The following is a 22,109-nucleotide window of genomic DNA, read 5'->3' on the forward strand; positions in this document are numbered from 1 at the left end:
TCCATAAGTGACATTTGTCTGAGCGTAAGTTGTCTGCAACTTACTCTGTGGTTCAGTTTTTGTATTACAGTTCCTTGAACGTAACACAGACTAACTCAGTCCACATTAAGGAGAGAAAACATGGGAATTTATTGAAGGACATTAGGTAGTTCACAGAATGAAACTTGCAGACTAAAGCAGGTCTCAAAATGGGCAGAACTAGGGTACCTCTGGGGCTCTAGGTGATAGGAGCTAGTGGACACTCATTGAAAGGTGTCAGTCTCTGGAATTGATCAATATCCGAAGAGCTCTAGCAGTTTTCTGGCTTCATGCCTTCCTGTCTTAAGATGCAGACTTTCTGAAAGAATCTAATCTGAAAGAATTTAGGTCATTTGCTTACTCCAATGCCGGGAGCAAGCAAGTTTTTTAGTTCCACTGAAGACTGCATGCAGTGGAAGCTGTGTACTCCAGAACGTGATCCGGATGCTAGTACTACAGGGGGAAATGGGTTCTGCACAAGTGTGCACTGTATTTAACACTATAAAATAAGGGCTGAAGTGAAAATAATATAGCTTTTTTCTTCATTTGGATTATTCAGAAAAAAAAAACTCAATTTGGATGAATTATTTGGTTAAAGAATGTTTATCTTTTGATGGTTGTTGGTGTTTTCAAATTGTTTTCCTGAATGCATTTATATCTCCATACTACTTTGACATTAAAATTCTGTAAGAACTCCTAGTATAGTGATTAGAAGTACTTTGTATTGCCTGGGTTTGAATCCCAGCTTCTCTGCTTATTAGCTCTCTGGCCTTGGGTAAAACCTCTTTGTGCCAAAGTATCTTTAAAATAGAGATAATGCTAGTATCTACCTCTCCTGAGAGTTAGATGAGTTAGTATATATTAATTAGTAATGGTAAGTACATAAGTATGCCAAGTTTTAAGTTTATTTCAAAGAGCATATGCTTTTTATATTTATAGTAGTTTTACTTCATTCAGAAATTTTAGTTTTTGTTATGAAATTTATCAGTCTTTGTCTTAATGATTCATGCATATATATATTTTTTATTTTGTTATTGATATACAACTACATGAGCAACATTGTAGTTACTAGATTCCCCCCATTATCAAGTCCCCACCACATACCCCATTACAGTCACTGTTCATCAGTGTAGAAAGATGCTATAAAATCACTACTTGCCTTTTCTGTGCTACTCTGCATTCCTCGTGCCACCCCCTACATTATGTGTGCTAATCTTAATGCCCCTTATTCCCCTTCTCCCTCCCTTCCCACCCACCCCCTCCAGTCCCTTTCCCTTTGGTAACTGTTAGTCCATTCTTGGATTCTGTGAGTCTGCTGCTGTTTTGTTCCTTCAGTTTTTGCTTTGTTCTTATGCTTCACAGAAGAGTAAAATCATTTGGTACTTGTCTTTCTCCACCTGGCTTATTTCACTGAGCATAATACCCTCTAGCTCTGTCCATGTTGTTGCAAGTGGTAGTCTTTGTTTTCTTCTTAATGGCTGAATAATTTTCCATTGTATGTACCACATCTTCTTTATTCATTCATCTACTGATGGACACTTAGGTTGCTTCCATTTCTTGGCTATTGTAAATAGTGCTGCGATAATCATAAGGGTGCGTATGTCTTTTTCAAACTGGGCTGGTGTATTCTTAGGGTAAATTCCCAGGAGTGGAATTCCTGGGTCAAATGATATTTCTAGTTTTAGTTTTTTGAGGAACCTCCATAGTGATTTCCACAATGGTTGAGCTAGTTTACATTCCCATCAGCAGTGTAGGAGGGTTCCCCTTTCTCTGCATCCTCACCAGCATTTGTTGTTCCTATTCTTTTCTATGTTGGCCATCCTAACTGAGGTGAGGTGATATCTCATTGTGGTTTTAATTTGCATTTCCCTGATAATTTGCCATGCATATTTTCTTAAAAAACACCTTCCTTAAGTCTGAGTCCATGTACTGATACTTTCTTTCTAATGTGTTACTAGTTTTAAGTCATTTGTTTTTAAGTAAATTAGAAAATAGACTAATTTAATTAAGGAAGACAAATTAGGAAGATGTCGATTCCTTAGTATGTAAATTTACTGCAGTTTCAATCAGAACCTCAAGAGGGTTTGTTTTTTATTTTCACCAGTTTCTTAAAGTTCATCTGGAAAAATACTTAAGAGAATATAGAAAAAGAAGAATAATTGGTGGGGTAACTTAAACTTCCAATCATAAAAAATTATTATAAATAGTAGATGAGTCCAGACGTACATCTGATGCAAAATGTAGCATATCATAAAGGTGATATTTCAAAAGGAATGGAAAAAGCATGGGGCATGGGTTATTCAGTATTTTTAGGTCTTTTTGTACATACTAGTGCTTCTGATCAAAAATGTGATTTAAATAATATTTTGTGTTTGAATATCCTTTTAGTTTCAGCTCCTTTTCTTCCTTTCCATTTTGTTTTAGGTTCTTTTGCAAATAGCTGGATTACTTACATACTGTGTACGTTTCCTGAATGAATTTAAGAACCTTTCTCAGATTCACCTCATTGTGATAATAAAGATTCTTTGCTGTGGACAACAGAGTCTGCTTTAGCTTATTTAAAAAGAAAAAAGAAAAAGTTTTAGCAAGTGTTGTAGTTATCCTTGAATAAAATAACTAAATTGGCTAAATAATCATACAACGTACTCTAGAGCTTCTAGGAATGATGTCTGTAACTGAACTACAAAATTGGATGGGCTAGGAAGCTGTCTTCAGTGACCCATGCCTGCAAAATTGATGCTTTCTTCTTTTTTTTTTTTGTTTCAACTTTGAAAAATTGTGAAATATAACTTAGCCTATATTTAGAAAAGGCCATAAAACTTAAATACACACTTCAATTAATAATTATAAAATGCACTCCAGGGGAGCCCCTGTATGTTGTTCTGATTCACATTTCTGTCTTCCTCCAGGGGGTAACCACTATCCTGACTTTCGTGATGATAATTCTGTAGTGACTTACTTATTTTTCTTAATAGTTTTACCACTTACCTGTACAGTGGTATACATATACCACTTTTTTGTTATTTGTATTCTTTTATCTCATGCATCTTGTGAGATCCTTACTCATTACATGTAATATAATCTTTTGTCATGTTGGACATTTGGGTGGTGGTTGCTTGGTTTTAGACCATATGAACAGTGCTGCTATGAATGCTCATATGTATTGTGTGTACATGTACTTTAATTTATGTTATATACCTAGGGGTAGTGAACAGTTAAAGACTGTACATATCCTCACTTTTAATATATAATGCCTAGACTTGGTGAAGGGGGGAACCTAGTAAACATAATGTTCTTCATGTAATTGTAGACTAATGATTAAAACAACAAAAAAGATGTAAATATATAATGCCTGAATGTTTCCTGTAGTGGTTGTACCAGTTTATACTCCTATCAGTAGTCAGTGATAGAGCATAGAGCATGTTGGTCCACCTTATATACGCTTAATGCAACCTGATAATTATATAGTGATATCTCATTGTGTTTTTTAATTTGTATTTCCTGTTGATTAAAGAAACCAAACACCTTTGTATGTTTTATGGCTATTTGGATTTCCTCTTTTGTAAAAGGCCTATTTAGGTCTTTTGTCTATTTTTCTTTTTTGCAGTCTGTCTTACTGATTTGATTTCTAGGAGCATTTTATTTAGTCTTGATACCATTCCTTTGGCATGTATATACATATGTATAACAATATATCTTCCATTCCATATGTTGTCTTTTCATCCTAGTAATGGTATCTTTAGTTAAACAGAAGCCCTTAATTTTGATGGTAGTAAAACTTCACAATTACTTTCTTTGTATGGCTAGTCAATTCTTGGTCTTTAGGAAATCCTTCCCGAACATGAGATCATGAATTGGGTACCTTCCTGTATTTTTCCCAAGCATTTTAGCTTTGCTTGTCATGTTAGGTCTTTAATGTACCTGTTAGTGATTTTTTTGTGTTTGGCATCAGTGACCCAAGTTGTGTGCGCTTTTTTTCCCCCTATGTTGTCCCAATTGAATGTCTGTCCATTTATTGAATGTCTTTTCTTTCTCCACTGTTCACATATCAGGTGTCTAAATATGCATTAGTCTACTCACTGCTCTTTTTGGTTCTGTTGGTCCACTGGTTTACAACTTTTATGGAAAGGTCCTGTTACAGAGTTCTTAGCATTGTTCCCAGATACATTATACCTTTTGTTGCTGTTGTGAGTAGTAACTTTTTTAAAAAAGTTACTTTTTGTATGTATCTGAAACCAATATAATATATTTTGTATATGAACTACATTCCAATAAAAAGTTACATTTTATAATTTTTGTTGCTGGCTTACAGAAATAGAATTGGTATTTTATGTAATCCAATAACCTTATCAGTGTCAGTTATCTATACATTCTGAGTTTTCCACAGATATTTTCTTCGGGGCTGTTTTTCTCTTTTCATATTTCTCTTGGTGAATGTCAGGCTGTTTGCTTTTCTTAAATTATGGTCATAACAAAAACTATCATTGAGCACTTACCGTGTGTCTGGTACTGTTGTAGGTGGTTTTACATATGTATATGTGTATGAATTTCTGGCTTCAGTATTGGTAGCTGTTCTGGTTTCCCTCAGCAATTTTGAAAGTCATAATTTGATACACTGCAGGCCGCCCTCTGTTGTGGATGACAGGGCCCTTTCTAGGATAGGTTCTCTCTGAGGGATAGGATGGGGAGATGCACTGTAGAGTTCAAGAGATGCCTTTTCAACATATATAATATTGAAATATTTAGTCTTAATGTACTAAAGAAGCCTTGAGTCTGTGAAAGTTGTATGGCACCCCATCCAGTATTTCAGGCCTGCTTTCTTCTCCCTTATCCTCCCTCACCCTGTTGTCTCTATCAATAGATGCATCACTTTCCTTAAAAGAGAGGTATTATAGCTTCCGGCAGCTTAGGAACTAAAATGTTTTACTTTTTACTTTTCAGATCACTTATTCACTCACCTAACTCCTGCAGTGGTAAACTATGTGCCAAGCTTCTTCTGTCCATTCTTGCTTCAGCTTTGGCCACTGCCTCTGATTTTGAGCTATTCTGGGACTCTGTTACTAGGGAAAACTGATGTACTGCCTTCTTCAGTGACTGCAGTTTTTGTTTATGAAAACAAGCTTTGCATTCTGGTTTTTCCCTCACTGTAATTCCATTTATTTAAAATTCCAGGAATTCCTCAGATTTGCTTGTGACCTTTCTCTGTGTTTCATAATTGCTATGGACTTTTTCTAGTATTTATATCACGTCCTTTTAGTGACATTTTGATGGGGAGAATGTATCAGTTTTTGGATTCTGTTATCTTAAACTTTGTGTTGTAGACTGTTTACTATTACAGAATATTTCAGAATTTTTAATGACAATGAATTTAATTAGTATTGGGGGGTCTGTGCCACTTAATGTTTGAGTTATCTTGAACAAGTTTCTTAACCAAAGTACTGATTTCCTCATCTGCAAAATAAAAATAATGGGAATAATCTTACCTATCTAATTAGTTTGTTGCCAGTATTATTTGACGTAAAACATGTAAAGCTCTTAGCTCAGAACCTGATATATAGCATGAGTACTTCATAAATATTATTTATTAGGTTATAAATATCCAAAATAGTTATTTCAATAACAAATCAAGACTTTTCAAAGACATTAATAAAGAGATAACTAAGCTACTGGCAATATGATACCAAAGCTCTTAACACATCCTTGCCACTAAATGTAGTTAGGACTAAGACTTACATAGAACTAGTAAATCTATCCTGTAATATTTTTCTCCTAGGATCGGTTTGATGGTTGTAATATAATTGCATTACTTATAAATTAATATATTAACATATTGATGAAAGGATTAACATAGGTCCTTCTTGAATTGGTTTCAAAATATTTTTCTTAAATTTTTTCCTATGCTAATTCAGGATATGTTGCTGTTTTTATTCTGATACAGTGTTAGTGTTTACTCCTGGAAGAGTAAAATACTATATTTCTTAATTACAGCAGAATGGCCAAAGACTATGACAGGTCTTCCCAGCACATCAGGAACAACTGCCAGTGTGGTCATCATACGAGGCATGAAGATGTATGTAGCTCACGTGGGTGACTCAGGGGTGGTTCTTGGAATTCAGGATGACCCGAAGGATGATTTTCTCCGAGCTGTGGAAGTGACACAGGACCATAAGCCAGAACTTCCTAAGGAAAGAGAACGAATCGAAGGACTTGGTGGGAGGTAATCATTGTGCTGTGTTGTCTTTCCTCTCTTGGTTCTATTTAGTCCTTCTTGCTTTACTATACATACTGACCTACTTCTCCCTTTTAATGAAATTACTCTCTTAGTATTACAGGTTTTCATTTGTCTGATAAAGTACCCATGGGCATTCATTTTTATGTCATTATTTTGAATTGACTTTTATTACTGATGATGGCTCCAAAGGGAAATATTTTAGTGGGACTCAAGTAAAAACACCTTCAAGGATTTATTGAAGACTTTTTACCTAAGTATTGATCAGCATGATCTTGAGAATCTAAACAGAGCAGCCCTTAAGAGTTCCAGGGCAGAATAGTTTCAGTCTGTCTTTGGGAATAGAATTTCATGAGAATTAACCTTCAGCTTTTTTCTTTGCTTTCTGTCGTATGTGCAGCAAACCTTTGCTATTTTTTCTTTTCTCCATTTGAACTTGTCTTAATGTGCACATTGTAAACTGTCTTAGTGTATAGATAATTTTTAGGCTGTGAATTGAAATTGACTTCATAATATTTTCGTGATACAGTATTTTTATGCTATAAACTAAAATACAAAATGTAAGATTATTCTAAAAGTTAGAATCATGAATTACATGTGAAAAATAAGAATTATCCCAATACTAATTTTTAAAAATTCAGGGTCTGATGCAAGTTAAATAGAATACAGTGTTTTCTAAATAATTATTCTAACTAAGGCCTTAGCATGATATTTCTACTTGCCTTTTTCTTGTTTTTATTAAGTAAAAATTATCTTTTTCAGAAATAATAAACTGGGCGAGAGTTAACATCCTTAAACTATAGAGTTAAAAAAAAATCAGTAAGAAAAACACCAAAACTCTGCCTTTCCCTGATAGGTAGATAAAGTAGAGGAAATTTAAACAACAGAAGTGCAGAATAATAGTAAACATTTGAAAAAATGTTGTTAACATTGAAATGAAACTATTTTCTGCTATTGGATTAGCAAAGATAAAAAAAACAAAGCTACTACTCAGTATTTTTGCTGAAATGAGTCCTTTGTTGGTAGGATTATAAATTGGTACAACTAATAAAGGAATATAATGTATACCATTAGCTTTTAATGTTTATAGACTCAATAATTTCAGGAATCTACTCTAAAGAAGAAATCTGAAATGTGAGCCAAAATATCTGAATAGCAATGTTTAATGATGGATAAAGACTGAAAATAACTTGAAAGTCCAATGGCTGGAGAATGGTTAAATATGATGTAGCCATAAAAAATAATATTTAAAGGTCAAATTTGAAAAGTCACGGTGTTATGGCAATTTTTAAACATAAGTAAAGGTACAGAGAATAGTGAAATGAACACTCATGTATATGGGAAAATGTTTAATAACAGGAGAATGCATATTGGTTACAAAATAAGTAGGATATAAAATGTGTCATTGCAACTATGCAGAGAAGTAGGAATAGGATAGAAATTCACCAAATGTTAACAGTTTTCTGAATGTAGATTTATATATAGTCACATTTTTTGCTTAGTGTTCACTTGGTTGAAATTCAAGTAGCATAAAATGATGTACTGTAGAAGGTCTGTCAGCTACTACTGTCCTACAGTCTACCCAGTTCTTATCCACCTACAAAAAGCCAGTATTACTGTGTATCCCTTAATAGAGAGAGATTGATATGCTAGCAAGTATGAAGCTGTACCATGTATGAATATACCATCATTTATTTGACAAGTCTTCCTGTTGAAGGATATTTATTTCAAATTTTTTCATTACAATCACTACAACAACAAGAAAAATCCTGCTCATGCATGTTTTTGTACAGTGTGAATGTTTTTTAGGATCATTTCTTAGAGGTGTGATTAGTGGGCCCAAAAGGAGTAGGTTTTGAATATTGATAACTATTTGTCTCCATGGAGGTTGTACCAGTTTACACTTCAATCAGCAGTGTATGTGGATAGAACTTTTTGTCATACCTGATTTTAGATTTTAAAAAAGGGCATCTTGGTGATGTTTGATTTGAATTTATGTTATGAGAAAGGTTGAGTATCTTTTTGTTTAAGAGCCATTTATATTTCCTTTTCTGTGTATTTCTGTTTGTATTCACTGTTTATTTGGGGGAAAGTTATTAGCCTTTTTCATATTAATGTGTAGGAGCCACTTACACTTTAGAGAAATTAATCTTTTTTAATTAATGTAAGTAATTTGAGTCTCAGATGCTGTTTTCACAGTTTGTCTTTTTATTATCCTCCTGGAATATTTTTACCACATGGAAGTTTATTTTAATGTAGTTAAGCTTATGAGTCTCTTCTGTTACAGCTTCAGGTTTTTGTACCATACGCACAATTCTCACATTCTGAGGTTATTAAATTCTTTTATGCTTTCTTCTAGTATAGCAGTTATGAATATTTTTGGCCTTGGGAACCCTTTATACTCTTAAAAAATGAGGACCTCAAAGTGTTTCACTTTATGTGGGCTATAAATATGTATTGATTTTACCATATTAGAAACTAAAATGGAGACATTTTCAAATATTTGTTAATTCATTGAAAAAGAACAATAATAATAAACTCATTGTGTTAACATAAATAATGTTTTTAATGAAAAAATAGCTATTTTCCAAAACAAACCTTTAGTAACCTCTCATTGTTACATGGTTTTGGAAATCTCTTTAATGTCTGGCTTAATAGGTGACAGATTCTTGTATCAGCTTCTACACTCAAACTGTTGTGGTATGCTACCTTGATTGCAATATCTGAAATAAAATACGGTCTTACATAGATATATAGTTGAAAAAGAGAAGAGTATTTTATTAGGTTTTCCTTGGTTTGTGGGTACTCTTCTTTGATTCTATTGCAAAACTCAAAAAGAGGTAATTTTTTAAAGGTTAATAATAACTTGGTATCTAAAATCATATCAATATCTTTTTCATATTCTTACATTAAGAGCCATTGGTTAAATTATTTTTTATCATGCATGGCTTTTTAAATTAATAAGCTTCATTTTCTTAGAGCATTTTTAAGTTCAAGCAAAACTGATGAGAAAGTGCAGAGAATTCCTATATATTCTCTGCCTCCTCCTACATGCACATCCTCTCCCAGAATCAACATCCCGCACTAGAGCAGTACATTTGTTGCCATCACCGACCGTCTTTGACATGTTGCTGTGAAAGTCCACAGTTTACACTGGGGTTGCTGTTGGTGGTGTACATTCCAGGGTTTTGACAAATGTATGGCATGTATCCATCATTATAGTATCATACAGAGTAGTTTAACTGGCTTAAAAAAATCTCTGTATTCTGCCTAGTTTATCCCTTCCTCCCCCTTACTCCTGGCAACCACTGGGTTTTTTGTCTCCATAGTTTTGCTTTTTCTAGAATGTCATATAGTTGGAATCATATAGTATAGCCCCCATGTGTCATTTTGTAACATATTCATTGGTTGTTTGTAACAGGTTAGCTGAGTTATGCAGATCTTCCAAATATTGGCACATTTTATTATACAGTGTAATACTAAGTCTTCTCAGTCAGTTAAAAACTCTACTGTATCCGTATGGTCATAGTATTTTTATGAAAATTATTCTGACCTCATAGACCCCTGAAAAGGTCTGGAAGTATATTTTGAGAAGCACTTTTCTAGTACTTGTATGGTTTCATCTTTTACATTTTAATCTGCAGTATCTTTGAAACTATAAAATCTAAGCTATATAGTAGGGATACAAGTTAGTATTTTTTCCTTGATGGCACTAGTAGCCACTTGAAACAATTATACATATTTCCTTCTGATTAGAACGCTTCCCAGCCATAAAAATCCTTCTTCAGTGGGAAGATGATCTTGAGTTTACCGATAAATATTGAATGTCAGCTATGTTATAAGGTAACATTGGTTATTGCAGAATGACCCTTGAATGGAACTGCATCTGGGTAGGGAAGATTTTGAATGGACTGTAAATTTCTATTAGGAAGCACAGAGCTTAGTTGCCTGTTATTACATGCAGTTTGACCTGTGCAGGGACCAGGAAGTCAAGGGCTATTACAAAACCGATTCCTGTGGCATATGAAGCTCAGTTGGAGGGCTAGAAAATGGCTCCTGTATTTCTGTAAACTGCTGAAGACTGCATGACTAAAGCTGCCATGCTAGTATACTGTGTTTCCTGTCCAGAATCCTACAAAGTTATGAGCCTGGTTTCATGCTGCAGTCTGATGAAATGAGTGTGAAGGTCAATGTGTATCTGAGACTGCTGCTTACTGCTGGTAGTCATATAAAGTGGACTTTGCAGTTACAAACAATTCCTGTAATATTTGAGTCCTTTTCTGGGCTTTCTGTTTTTTTGTACTATATATTCATGTTTGAGTACCATACTTTTTTTTAAAAATTGAGGCTTAATTTTAATATTGATCCTTTCTCATTAATATTTAAAATTTTAAGTGAATTTTAAAATTATATATTTTTTTATTATTAATACCTTTTTTTAGAGTTTGTTTTTTGTCTTATCACTTAAAATACCATCTGAATAGTTGGACAGATGCTCTTTGCCATTTGGGAGCAGGTGTCCTTTTGCCCAAATTGAGCTGTTTTATTACAAGTTATTTCCTTTTCTCCTTCTGTCTCACCCTAGGTGACTGGCCAGTGCTCTGTTTTTCTAGCCTTCTGCTGCTGCTCAGTCAGCTCTCGGCATTATCAGGCTGTTCTTTGTGTATGCCTTTCAGTCAAACAGGACAATAGCAGAGAGTGTAATAAAGCAGCATCTTTTATAACATTGCTTTGATTTTTTTGATGTTGGATTTAAAACTTGTTTTAGCCAGTACCATTGTCTTTTGTTCCTCAGAAACACAGAGACCATAATATCTTTGAATATTAAGTATCATGAGAGCTCTTGGTAGAGTTACATTGGAAGCAATTTGGGTAGCTACTGTAATTACCTAAGTATTAAGCCTTACTTTTTAGGAAATAAGTTTAGGAAAGAACAATAGGGCCTGTTATGGTAGGAAGGCAGAATGTTGGTATCTCTTCTGTAACTTAAGTTTCATAGATTCTTGTGAATGGTAGATTTAGTGTTTACTCTTTTGTTTGCTTTTTGAGGGTCAGCAGTGGAGAAAGCGTAAATATAACAAAATGACTGCCTTGATGTTCTAACTCTTGCTATGACCTAGAAAAATGTTGCTTTCAGAGTTGCAAATTAAACTGGCACTCAAAAAGGATAATAAATGAGCAACTTTCTTTAATTTCTTCTCTGTGTTCACATGGACAATGTTTGGTCATTCTGTACTTGCTTCTTGACTCCCCTGTGCTGTCCAGTCTGGTAGCCACTAGCCACATATGGCTATTTGAATCTAAATATGATTTAACTAAAATTAAATAAAATAATTCAATTCCTCCTTCGCAGTATCCACATTTACAGTGTTCAGTAGCCACCGTGGCCAGTTGCTATTGTATTGGACAGTGCAGAGTGTACATTTCCATCATTGCAAGAAGTTTCCTAAGAGAGAACTGCCCTCATCAGATGAGCTTGCTTTCTACTTTAGAAAGAAGATTGGCGCTGTTTTCCTTCTGCCATATTCATGTTTTTGGTGGCTAAGAGAAATATTGGTCTTTTTTCATTTATTAGGCTTATGCCTTTATTTTACTTTTATTAAGAGTTTTATTCTGTTTGTTATCTCTTCTCACTCTAGTATCTTCATTCCTTTGAAGTTAGAACAGAGATAGAAAAACCATAGATGGAGGTTCATTGGCTGGTGCTGTTGCGGTGTGTGACATCTCATAGTGACATTCCTTTGGGAGAGACTCACCATTACTTGTCCTGTCTTCACCTCTCCATATGTTGAAACCAGTTTTAGTTTCAGCGTCTATAAAGTTTTAGGGGATAGAGTCATGTTTTAAAGTCAACATAGTAAACTAAGAAGAGACTCAAGTATACATCAGGATGTCATTGAATTTATTAATAATGAGAAGAATAACTGATAAGAAGGCCACATATTATTGTCAGCTGGCCTGCTCTACATGAGTTGAAATTTCAGATTATAATCAAAGGGTTTCCGGGTACACAGAGGACCTGAGAAGACGTAATTAGATTATTTTAGCATCACCTATCTTTGAGTCATGGTTATCAACTTCTGTCTAATGCATGTGTCTGTGAGGTGGTCCTAATATCAGGTAGGTTAATATAGTTTCTTGGAAAAGCTGTTTGACACTCTTCCCCCCAGTTTTTCTAGCCTTCCAGATGAACATTTTTCTTCTACTGATTTTTTAAAGATTCAGGGTGATTATGATTAAATTGATTTAAGGGTCACTTTCCTGTTTGAGCCATGCCCGGTATAGGTTGAGAGACCATCTTTATTGTGTTTTGGTCATTACTGTTTTTTGCTCAAAGATTTGACAGTATTTCCCTGTTTTAGGTACCCTGGAGTGTCCTAATTCCTCTCTGTACTAATTACTGATTTCTGTTGTCGTTTTAAATTTCTAGTAGGGTTTTCTATATCTACATCTAGTCTTTGCAGCTGATCTATTTCCAAAGTCTAGTTTCACACTTCTAAATACAGATTTATCTAAATACCTACATATTTCTATTGAGTTACTTCCTATTAATTCCTCAAATAAAAAATACCAAGACTGAAGTTCTCTCAAATCCCTCAAAAACTATACAACCTTTCCTTTTCAATTTCTTTTATGACTGTTTAATCCCTGTCTATTTAGAACATTCTTCTCCTCAATTTTTTTTAGTAATCAAGTTGTCTTGCTTTTTTCTTTGACATTTTATCTACTCCTTTTTCTTTCCATTACTTCCATTCTGCTCTGTCTGGCTTACCTAAGTAATCTCCAAATTCTCCTCATCTTATTCTATCCTATTTTGTCTTTCCTCTCTGAACAGAAACTTTGGTTTATGCATCTTTGATTCTGTAACAGATATGTCATTATTTTGTGATAATATAATCTGATTTTATTTGATATTTTACAGTCTGAACTACCTTAATTGTTAATTTTAATCATTTAGAATATTTATGTGAGCTCTGTTTTTTAGTGTGATGAACAAGTCTGGGGTGAATCGTGTAGTTTGGAAGCGACCTCGGCTCACTCACAATGGACCTGTTAGAAGGAGCACAGTTATTGACCAGATTCCTTTCCTGGCAGTAGCAAGAGCACTTGGTAAGTACGACTTATATTTGCTGAAATCATACTGGATTTTCTACGATATATAGTGGTAATGTAAAAGGGGAGACTGAGAACTAAACTCTCACTTGACACGTAATAATGGCGGTAGAAATATGGTATGTTAAATGCTTCAAAATTGAATTGAGGGGAAGATTAAAGTGTGGATTTCAGTGCCAGTTGCTCTTTGATCACGAATCATGTTCAATGTTTTGCTAATTCCCAGGGAGGAAGTATAGGTATGCCCAGACTTGATGTTACCCCTAAAACTATTTTTAAGTGTCCTGCCTTACTATAGCGCTTCATATTTCTTTTTAAGAACCTTCAAGGTTATATTTTTCTTCAGCTAGCAAAGTAAATTGCCCGTGACAAAGTAAAAATACTTGTTTTGTAGTCCACTGGTTTTGGAAGGAAGGCTAGAGAATTATAGCTATGGAAATACCTCACTATGAATGCTCTGGTTAAGTTTTCTTCTAAGGAAAATTTGTCTTAGGAAATACCAATTTTTCCTTTTCTCCTTCATTCCTCTAACAGATGCTTGAGTACTGGCTTGGTGCCATGCTCTGTGTTAAGCTTTGGAGAGATAATACAGATATACTCTTTCCTCATGGAGCAAGGCTATATAGTTGGGGAGACAATGAACAAATAAGCTTGTAAACGAAATAATTACAAACTGGGAAATACTATAAGAGAAAGAAACAGAGTCCTGTGATAAAAAATAATTTAGAAGGAAAAATATTTCAGATAGTATGGTGGAAATGCTCCTCTCAGGAAGTGTTATTTTGGTGCGATTTGATGACAGAGGGAGCAATTCTTGTGTGGAGCCTGTGGAGTAATATTCAAGGCATGGATCCTAAATTGGGAAGGAGCTTGGCATATTCTCGGAATTATCAAAAGGCTGGAGTTAGTGAGGCAGAGATGAACCACATCGTGGCAGATGCTTGCATTCTAGTCTGAATGTACTCGGAAGCATTGAAGGATATTAAACTAAGGAGTAACATCATATCATTTGCATTTTCAAAAGATCATTTTACCTACCATATTACTATCTCTTGTTCATCTTTGGTGATCAAATGCAAATAGTCCCAGTTTTCATGGAACCTATAACCTACTTGGGGGAACAGTTAATAAACAAGAGAAAATTAATCTAAGAAAGATGTCATAAAGGAATTAAACTAGATGATGCACCAGTAATTGGTGGAAGGGATAGAAGGTGGCAAGGGAGAGCTACTTTAGAGAGGATGATCAGGGAATATTCATTAAAAAGTGATATTTTTAAGGCTTGAAGGAGGGGAAGGGGCCAAGGAAAATTACAGTCAGAGCAGAGCTGTGGCATTCACAATGCCCATTAGGAAACTAAAGGACATTTGATTTGGTGGTATGTAAGATTGAGGGTTGTCCCGTATATATCTTTTCCTACTAAACAATATCCTGATTTCTTTTAGTGAAATTACATCTCCCCTACCATGTGCAGTCTAAATTTAGACATTCCTATTCAGGGGCCTTTTGTAAAACATAAAAGGTCAGGCATATGACCCAACTAGCTCAATCAGATTCTCTATTCCAGGATTTTGAATTGTGAATCTTGGAAAGACAAACTTTAAAAACAAGCACTGGTTAGAATGAATTAATCCTAATGATATTGACCCCCTTCAGTAGTGTGCATTGATATGGTTGGGTTTTCCTACTTAATTACTTGAACCTGCCCTTTTTCCATACCTGCTTCTCTACCTTCTTGTCTATTATATAAGCTACTTGGTTGTCTTATCAGTTGCCTCTTGGCCTAAGTTAACATGAGCTGGAAATTGTCATTAGCAAGCAAAGAATCCTAATGCAGCAAGGGAAGGGCTTGATGTCTTTAAGGAACAGGGATGAAGCCAGTGAGAGTTAGATGTATAAAGTGAAGGTGGAGATGAAGACATTTACCCAATTAACAAGGGCTGTGCAGGGAGATAGGCAAAAAAGATGGCAGAGTAGGAAGTGAGGTTGAAACCTCCTCCCACACACATACAAAGGAAGCAACTACAGTAGATATAACTATCCTAGAAAACAACTGAGGACTGCAGGATAGACCACTTATACCTGGTGGAGAAGAGGAGACCACACAGAGAAGGGTAAAGTGGCAGAGCCATGATTGATCAGGACCCGAGCCCGTTCCCCATCCCAGCCTACAAGTGGGAGGAAGAAGAATGGAGCAGGGAAGGGGATAATTGCTCAGGAATGTTGCATACCTGGCTCTGGAGACATGCCCTGGGAACATGAGTCCACATTGTGTTGGGCTTTGGTGATTAACAGGGCTGGACACCAGGGAGAGTTGGAGCACTTGGGGAGACTGATACTCCTGCCGCTTGTGGAGGACAGGCATGCTCTGATGGTCCTGCTGAAACCCAAAACAGAGGTGCTGGTTTGAAAGATTTAACAGGAGTGGGAAGGGTGCCAGAAGGGGGAGGGTTGGACAGAGCTCTCTCTGCGGAAGATAGGGTAGGTGGACGACACTTCCCCAGCCCTCCCTTGGCCAAAAAGGTCGGGCACTCTCAGGAGCCTCAGATGCTCTATCCCCCTCACTGGTAGCTCAGCCCTAAAGAGCTTCCCTGCATATCCACCCAGCCCAACAGTGTCAGGCTTTGCTTCCTGGCAGGTGGAGGGAAACTTTGCTGCATGGCAGGCAGAGGGAAGCTTTCCCAGCTTTGTTGGCCCTAATTCAGCCTAACTGGGGAGGTGCCTACGGGAAGCAGCTCCAAGTGCTCCTTCATCTTTGTGGGCAGCCCAGCCCACGGTGCATGTGCCCCAGAGCCCAGCCAGTTAGCCAAGCAGCACCTCCATTGCTGCAGGGCAGGCAGAGGGTGGCCCTGCCTACACCAATCCCAGGAGAAGCCCTGCTGCTTAGCTCACAAAGGGCCTGCTGAGGTGAGCTGCCATCTGTGGTGGACTGAGATAGGCCACTGACAGAAGACAAGCAGAAAGGTGGCCTGCACACGGCCCAGCAACAGCAACTGGGGCTCCACTGCAGAAGAGAACCAGGCACTGGAGAGTAAAGAGTCTTGAGCTTCTGGGCTCCACAAGACACCTACTTCATAAAACCATTCTTTTCCAGATCAGGAAACATAGCTGATCTCATACAATGGAAGAAATGAAGAAACCCTGGCAAAATGAAAAGGCAGAGGAATATGTTCCAAACAAAACTAAAAGATAAGACATCAGAAAGAGGGCTAAATGAAATGGAGAACGCCAATCTTCTTGATCAAAGGTTTCAAAGTAATAGTCGTAAATATGCTTACTGATCTGCAGAAAAGATCTCAGGGAGGACTTCAACAAGGAGATAGAAAAGTTGAAAAAGAGCCATCAGAGCTGAAGAATACAGTAACTGAAATGAAATATACAATGGAGGGAATGAATAATAGATTGCTTCAAGTAAAGGAGATAATCAGTGAGATGGAAATTAGAGAACAGAAACACAACGAAGTGGAGGAACAGAGAAAGAAAAATTTCTAGGGGTGAAGGAAGGATAAGAGAGCTGTGTGACCAAATGAAACAATATTTGCATAGTAGGTGTACCAGAAGAAGAGAGAAACAAAGGGGTAGAAAGTCTCTTTGAAGAAATAATTGCTGAAAAGTTCCCAATCTGGAGAAGGAAATAGACACCAAGGTCCTGGAAGCTTGGAGAGCCCTTAAAAAAAGGAACTCCAAGAAGACAATACCAAGACATAGAATAACTAAAATGACAAAGATTAAGGATAGGGAGAGGCATTGAAAGCAGTCAGAGAGAAAAAAAAGATCCCTCGCAGTGGAAACTGCATCAGGCTATCAGCAGACTTCTCAGCAGAAACTTTACCGACCAGAAGGGAGTGATTCTTTATTTCTCTCCCTTCTTATTCCTCCTCCTCCATTCTTTATATGCTAGGTGTTTTATTTTGTGCTCTTTTGTGTCTCCTTTGACTGCTTTTGTGGGTAGTTGATTTTATTTTTTGCCTTTAGTTAGTATTTGGTTGGTCTGCTTTCTTTGCTGTGATTTTATTTTCTCTGGTGACATCTATTTATCCTTAGGAGTGCTTCCATCTAGAGCAGTCCCTATAGAATACCCTGCAGAGGTGGTTTGTGGGAGGCAAATTCCCTCAACTTTTGCTTGTCTGGGAATTGTTTAATCCCTCCTTCATATTTAAATGATACTCATGGTGGATACAGTATTCTTGGTTCAAGGCCCTTCTGTGTCATTGTATTAAATATATCATGCCATTCTCTTCTGGCCTCTAAGGCTTCTGTTGAGAAGTCTGATGATTGCCTGATGGGTTTTCTGTTGTAGGTGACCTTTTTTCTCTCTCTGGCTGCCTTTAACACTCTGTCCTTGTCTTTGGTCTTTTCCATTTTAATTATTATATGTCTTGCTGTTGACCTCCTTGGGTCCCTTCTGTTGGCTTTCATTGTGTAGAGACTATTTCCTCCCCCAGGTTGGGGTAGTTTTCAGCAATTATTTCTTGAAAGACACTTTCTATCTCTTTTTCTCTCTTCTTCTGGTACCCCTATAATGGGAATATTGTTCTGTTTGGATTGGTCACAGAGTTCTCTTAATAATTCTTCTCTTCCTAGAGATACTTTTATCTCTCTCTCCCTAAGCTTCTCTGTATTCCTCTTCTCTGATTTCTATTCCATTAACAGTCTCTTGTACATCATCCAGTCTGCTCTTAAGACCTTCTATCAATTGTTTCATTTCTGTGATAACAGAATTTCATCCCTTAGCTCTTGCATATTTCTCTGCAGGTCCATCAGCATGGTTATGACCTTTATTTTGAATTCTTTTTCAGGAAGATTGGTACATCTATCTCCCAGGTTCCCTCTCAGGTGATGTCTGGGTTACTGTTGTCTGTATCAAATTCTTCTGCCTTTTCATGGCGATAGGGGTAGTTGTAGGCAGTTGCCCTGTGTGTCAGCTGGGAGAACAAAGTCCCTTCCTGCTTGCCTGTCGCCTTCCCTTCCTTTGAGAACGGCAACACCTAGTGGCTTGTGCTGGGCAGCTGTGCACCGATGGGGCCTCTTGAGTCCGCTCCTGGCCGCTGCAGAGGATGCTCTGCGTGGCTGCTGTGGGCGTGGATGGTCCGAGGCTGCTGCTCCACTATGGTGGTGCTATGCCGGAGGGGAAATGGGCAGAGGCTGTTTACCACCATGAGGGATCTCAGAGCTGCGCTCCTGCTCAGGGGTTTAGGACGCTCAACGTTCCCTGGGATTCCCAGCTGCGGGGCTGAGTGTGCCAGGATGCTTCCGTCCAGCTGTGAGGCTCCTGTCCCTTTAAGACTTTCAAAAAGCACTCGCTTTTCTTTTGTTCCAGGGGCGCCAGCGGTGGGAACCCGCTTGCAGGTTTTACTGTTCCGTTTACCTAGTATCCAGCACAACACACACTGTGTGTCTGTGCTCCCAGTGTGGATAACTAGGGCTGGGTATTTAGCAGTCCAGGGCTCCCTCTTCCTTCCCGCTCTGACTCCTCTCCTCCTGCCAGGGAGCTGGGGTAGGTGGCGCGCTCGGGTCCCGCCCGGCCGCGGCTTATATCTTACCCCCTTTGTGAGGTGCTGGTTTATCGCAGGTGTAGATGTAGCCTGGCTGTTGGACTGTATCTTCTGGTCTCTCTTTTAGAAATAGTTCTATTTGTTGTATTTTCAAAAATATATATGGTTTGGAAGGAGATTTCTGCTACCCTACTCACACTGCCATCTTGGCTCCTCCCCAGACCAGAAGGGAGTGGCGTGAAATATTTAGTGTATTGAAACTAAGGGACCTTCAACCTCTACCAAGCAAGATATCATTTACATATGAAGAAAAGATTAAAAGTTTACCAGATAAGGCTGAAGGAATCTACAACCACTAAACTGGCATTACAGGATGTGTTAAAAGGACTTTTGTAGGTAGAAATGTTCTTAAGCCGAAATAAACCCACACTAAATGTAGTAGACCAGTTACTTACCAAGCAAGTATGACATTAAAGTAACGCAAAAGCAGTAAAACCAGCTATATACAAAATCAGTGAAGGGATACACAAGAAATGCAAATTATGACATCTAATACATAAAATGTGGAAGAAGAATAAAAAAGAAGCACTTTTAGACTGTGTTTGAATAGAGCAATCATCAGCTTAACAGAATGGTATATAGTTAGAAAACTACACACGAACCTTATGGTAACCACAAATCTGAAGACTATAATAAATATACAAACCCTTAAAAAAGGGAAGTCCAGTCACAACATTAAAGGACACCGTCAAGTAGCAAGAGAAGAGTATAAGGAAGAATCGAACAGAAAGGAATTATAAAACAACTAGAGAACAATTAATAAATGGCAATAAATATGTACCAATAATTACCTAAAATGTAAATGGAGTGAATGCATCAATCAAAAGACATAGAGTTGCGGAGTGGATGAAAAAACAAGACCCATCTATATGTAGTCTACAGAAGACTCATTTTAGACCTAAAGACATCACCATCTGAAAAATGAAGGGATGGAAAAATATCTTTCATGTAAATAATAGGAAGAAAACAGGAGTAACAGTACTTATACAGACAAAAGGACTTCAAAAGAAAGAAATTAACAAGGCCCCAAGAAGGACACTACCTAATGATAAAGGGGTCAGTCCAATAAGAGGAATAACCGTTATAAATATTTCTGCCCCCAACACAGGAGCACCTAGACATGTAAAACAAATACTAAGAGAATTAAAAGGCTAAGTAGACTGGAACTCATTCATATTAGGAGACTTTAACATACCACTTATCAATAGATCAACCACACAAAATAAATAAGGAAACAGAGGCATAGAACGACATGTCAGATCAGATGCTCTTGACATATATCTACAGAGCATTCCACCGAAAGGCAGCAGGTTACACATTATTCTTAAGTCTATATGGAATGTTCTCCAGAATAGGTCACATATTTAGGCCATAGAAAGAGCCTCAATAAATTAAAAAAGATTGAAATTGTATCAAGCAACTTCTCACACCACAATGGTATAAAACTAGAAATAAATTACACAAAGATAAAAAAGCCCACAAACACATGGAGACTAAACAGTGTGCTTCTAATGAATCAGTGGATCAACAAACAAATCAAAACAAATAAAGCAATACATGGAGACAAATGTAAATAAAAAAACAACAGTCCAAATTTGTGGGATGATGATGAAGTGGTTCAAAGAGGGAAGTACACAGCAATACAGGCCTACCTGAAGAAATAAGAACAATCCCAAATAAACAGTCTGAATTCACAATTAAAGAAACTAGAAAAAGAAGAACAGATGAAACGCAAAGTTACTAGAGGAGGGAGGGCCATAATAAAAATCAGAGCAAAAATAAATAAAATCAAGAAGAATAAAACAATAGAAAAAGTCAGTGAAACCAAGAGCTGGTTCTTCGAGAAGATAAACAAAGAGACAAACCTTTAGCCTGACTTCCAAGAAAAAGGGACAGTACACACACAAGCAAAATCAGAAATGAAGAAGGAAAAGTAACAACAGATACCCCAGAAATACAACGGACTATTAGAGAATTCCATGAAAAATTACATGCCAATAAATTAGGAAATCTAGGAGAAAAGGACCTATTCCTAGAAAAATAAAACCCTCCAAGATTGATCCAGGAAGAAACAGAAAATCCGTAGTGACCATTTACCAGCCATGAAATTGAATTGGTAATCAAAAAACTCCCAACCAAAGACAGGACCGGATGGCTTCGCAGCTGAATTCTACCAAACATGTAAAGAAGAGCTAATACCCATCCTTCTTAAAGTATTTCAAAAAGTAGAAGATGGAATACTTCCAAACTCATTCTGTGAGGCCAGGATCAATCTTAATACTGAAAGCAGAAAAAACAGTACAAAAAAAGAAAATTTTAGACCAATATCCTGATGAACATAGATACAAAAATCCTTAGCAAAATATTAGCAAATCAAATTAAAAAATACAACAAAAGGATCATCTAACACAGGCAAGTAGAATTTATTCCAGCGGTGCAAAATGGTACAATATTTGCAAATCAATCAATATCATACCCTACATTAACAAAAACAAAGATAAAACCACAACTCAGTAGATGCTGAAAAGGCATTTGACAAAATTCAACATGCATTTGTGATAAAAAAATGCTTAACAAAATGGATATAGAGGGTACATACCTCAATATAATAAAGCCATATATGACAAACCCACAGTTAACATCATACTCAATAGTGAAAAACTGAAAGCTTTTCCTCGAAGATCAGGAACAAGACAAGGATGTCCAGTCTATTTTTATTCAACTAAGTACTGCAGGTCCTAGCCACAGCAGTCAAAAACGATAAAGAGATAAAAGGCATTCAAATTGGTAAGGAAGAAATTACTGTTAATGATTGCAGATGACATATACAGAGAACTGTAAAGACTTCACAAAAAAACTGTTGGAACTAATAACTAGATTCAGCAAAGTTAAAGGATAGAAAATTAATACACAGAAACATGCTGCTTTCCTGTATACTAACAATGAACTAGCAGAAAGAGAAATAAGGAAAACAATTCCATTGACAATTGCAGTAACAAGAATAAAATGCCTAGGAAGGAACATAACCAAGGAGGTAAAAGACTTATACCCTGAAAACTATAAGACACTCATGAGAGAAATTAAAAGAAGACACCAACAAATGGAAATCTACCCCATGCTTTCGGATCGAAAGAAATAATACTGCCAAAATGACTGTCCTGCCCAAAGCAGTCTACAGATTTGATGCAATCCTT

The 22,109-nt window shown here is 36.7% G+C and overlaps 1 protein-coding gene across 2 annotated transcripts in view; it reads left to right on the top strand.

Moving 5' to 3' along the window:
• PPM1D (protein phosphatase, Mg2+/Mn2+ dependent 1D) overlaps window positions 1–22,109 on the top strand; it is a 75,085-nt gene that overhangs the window by 7,365 nt on the left and 45,611 nt on the right. The window contains exons 2-3 of one of the 2 annotated variants that reach the window (XM_073235297.1): window positions 6,007–6,235; window positions 13,233–13,357. In XM_073235297.1, coding sequence (XP_073091398.1) covers window positions 6,007–6,235; window positions 13,233–13,357 — 354 coding nt within the window. The remainder of the gene's footprint in view (window positions 1–6,006; window positions 6,236–13,232; window positions 13,358–22,109) is intronic. The other variant, XM_073235298.1, reaches the window with a different exon arrangement.

Source organism: Manis javanica, chromosome 4 (assembly GCF_040802235.1).
Source record: "Manis javanica isolate MJ-LG chromosome 4, MJ_LKY, whole genome shotgun sequence".
Taxonomy (NCBI): domain Eukaryota; kingdom Metazoa; phylum Chordata; class Mammalia; order Pholidota; family Manidae; genus Manis; species Manis javanica.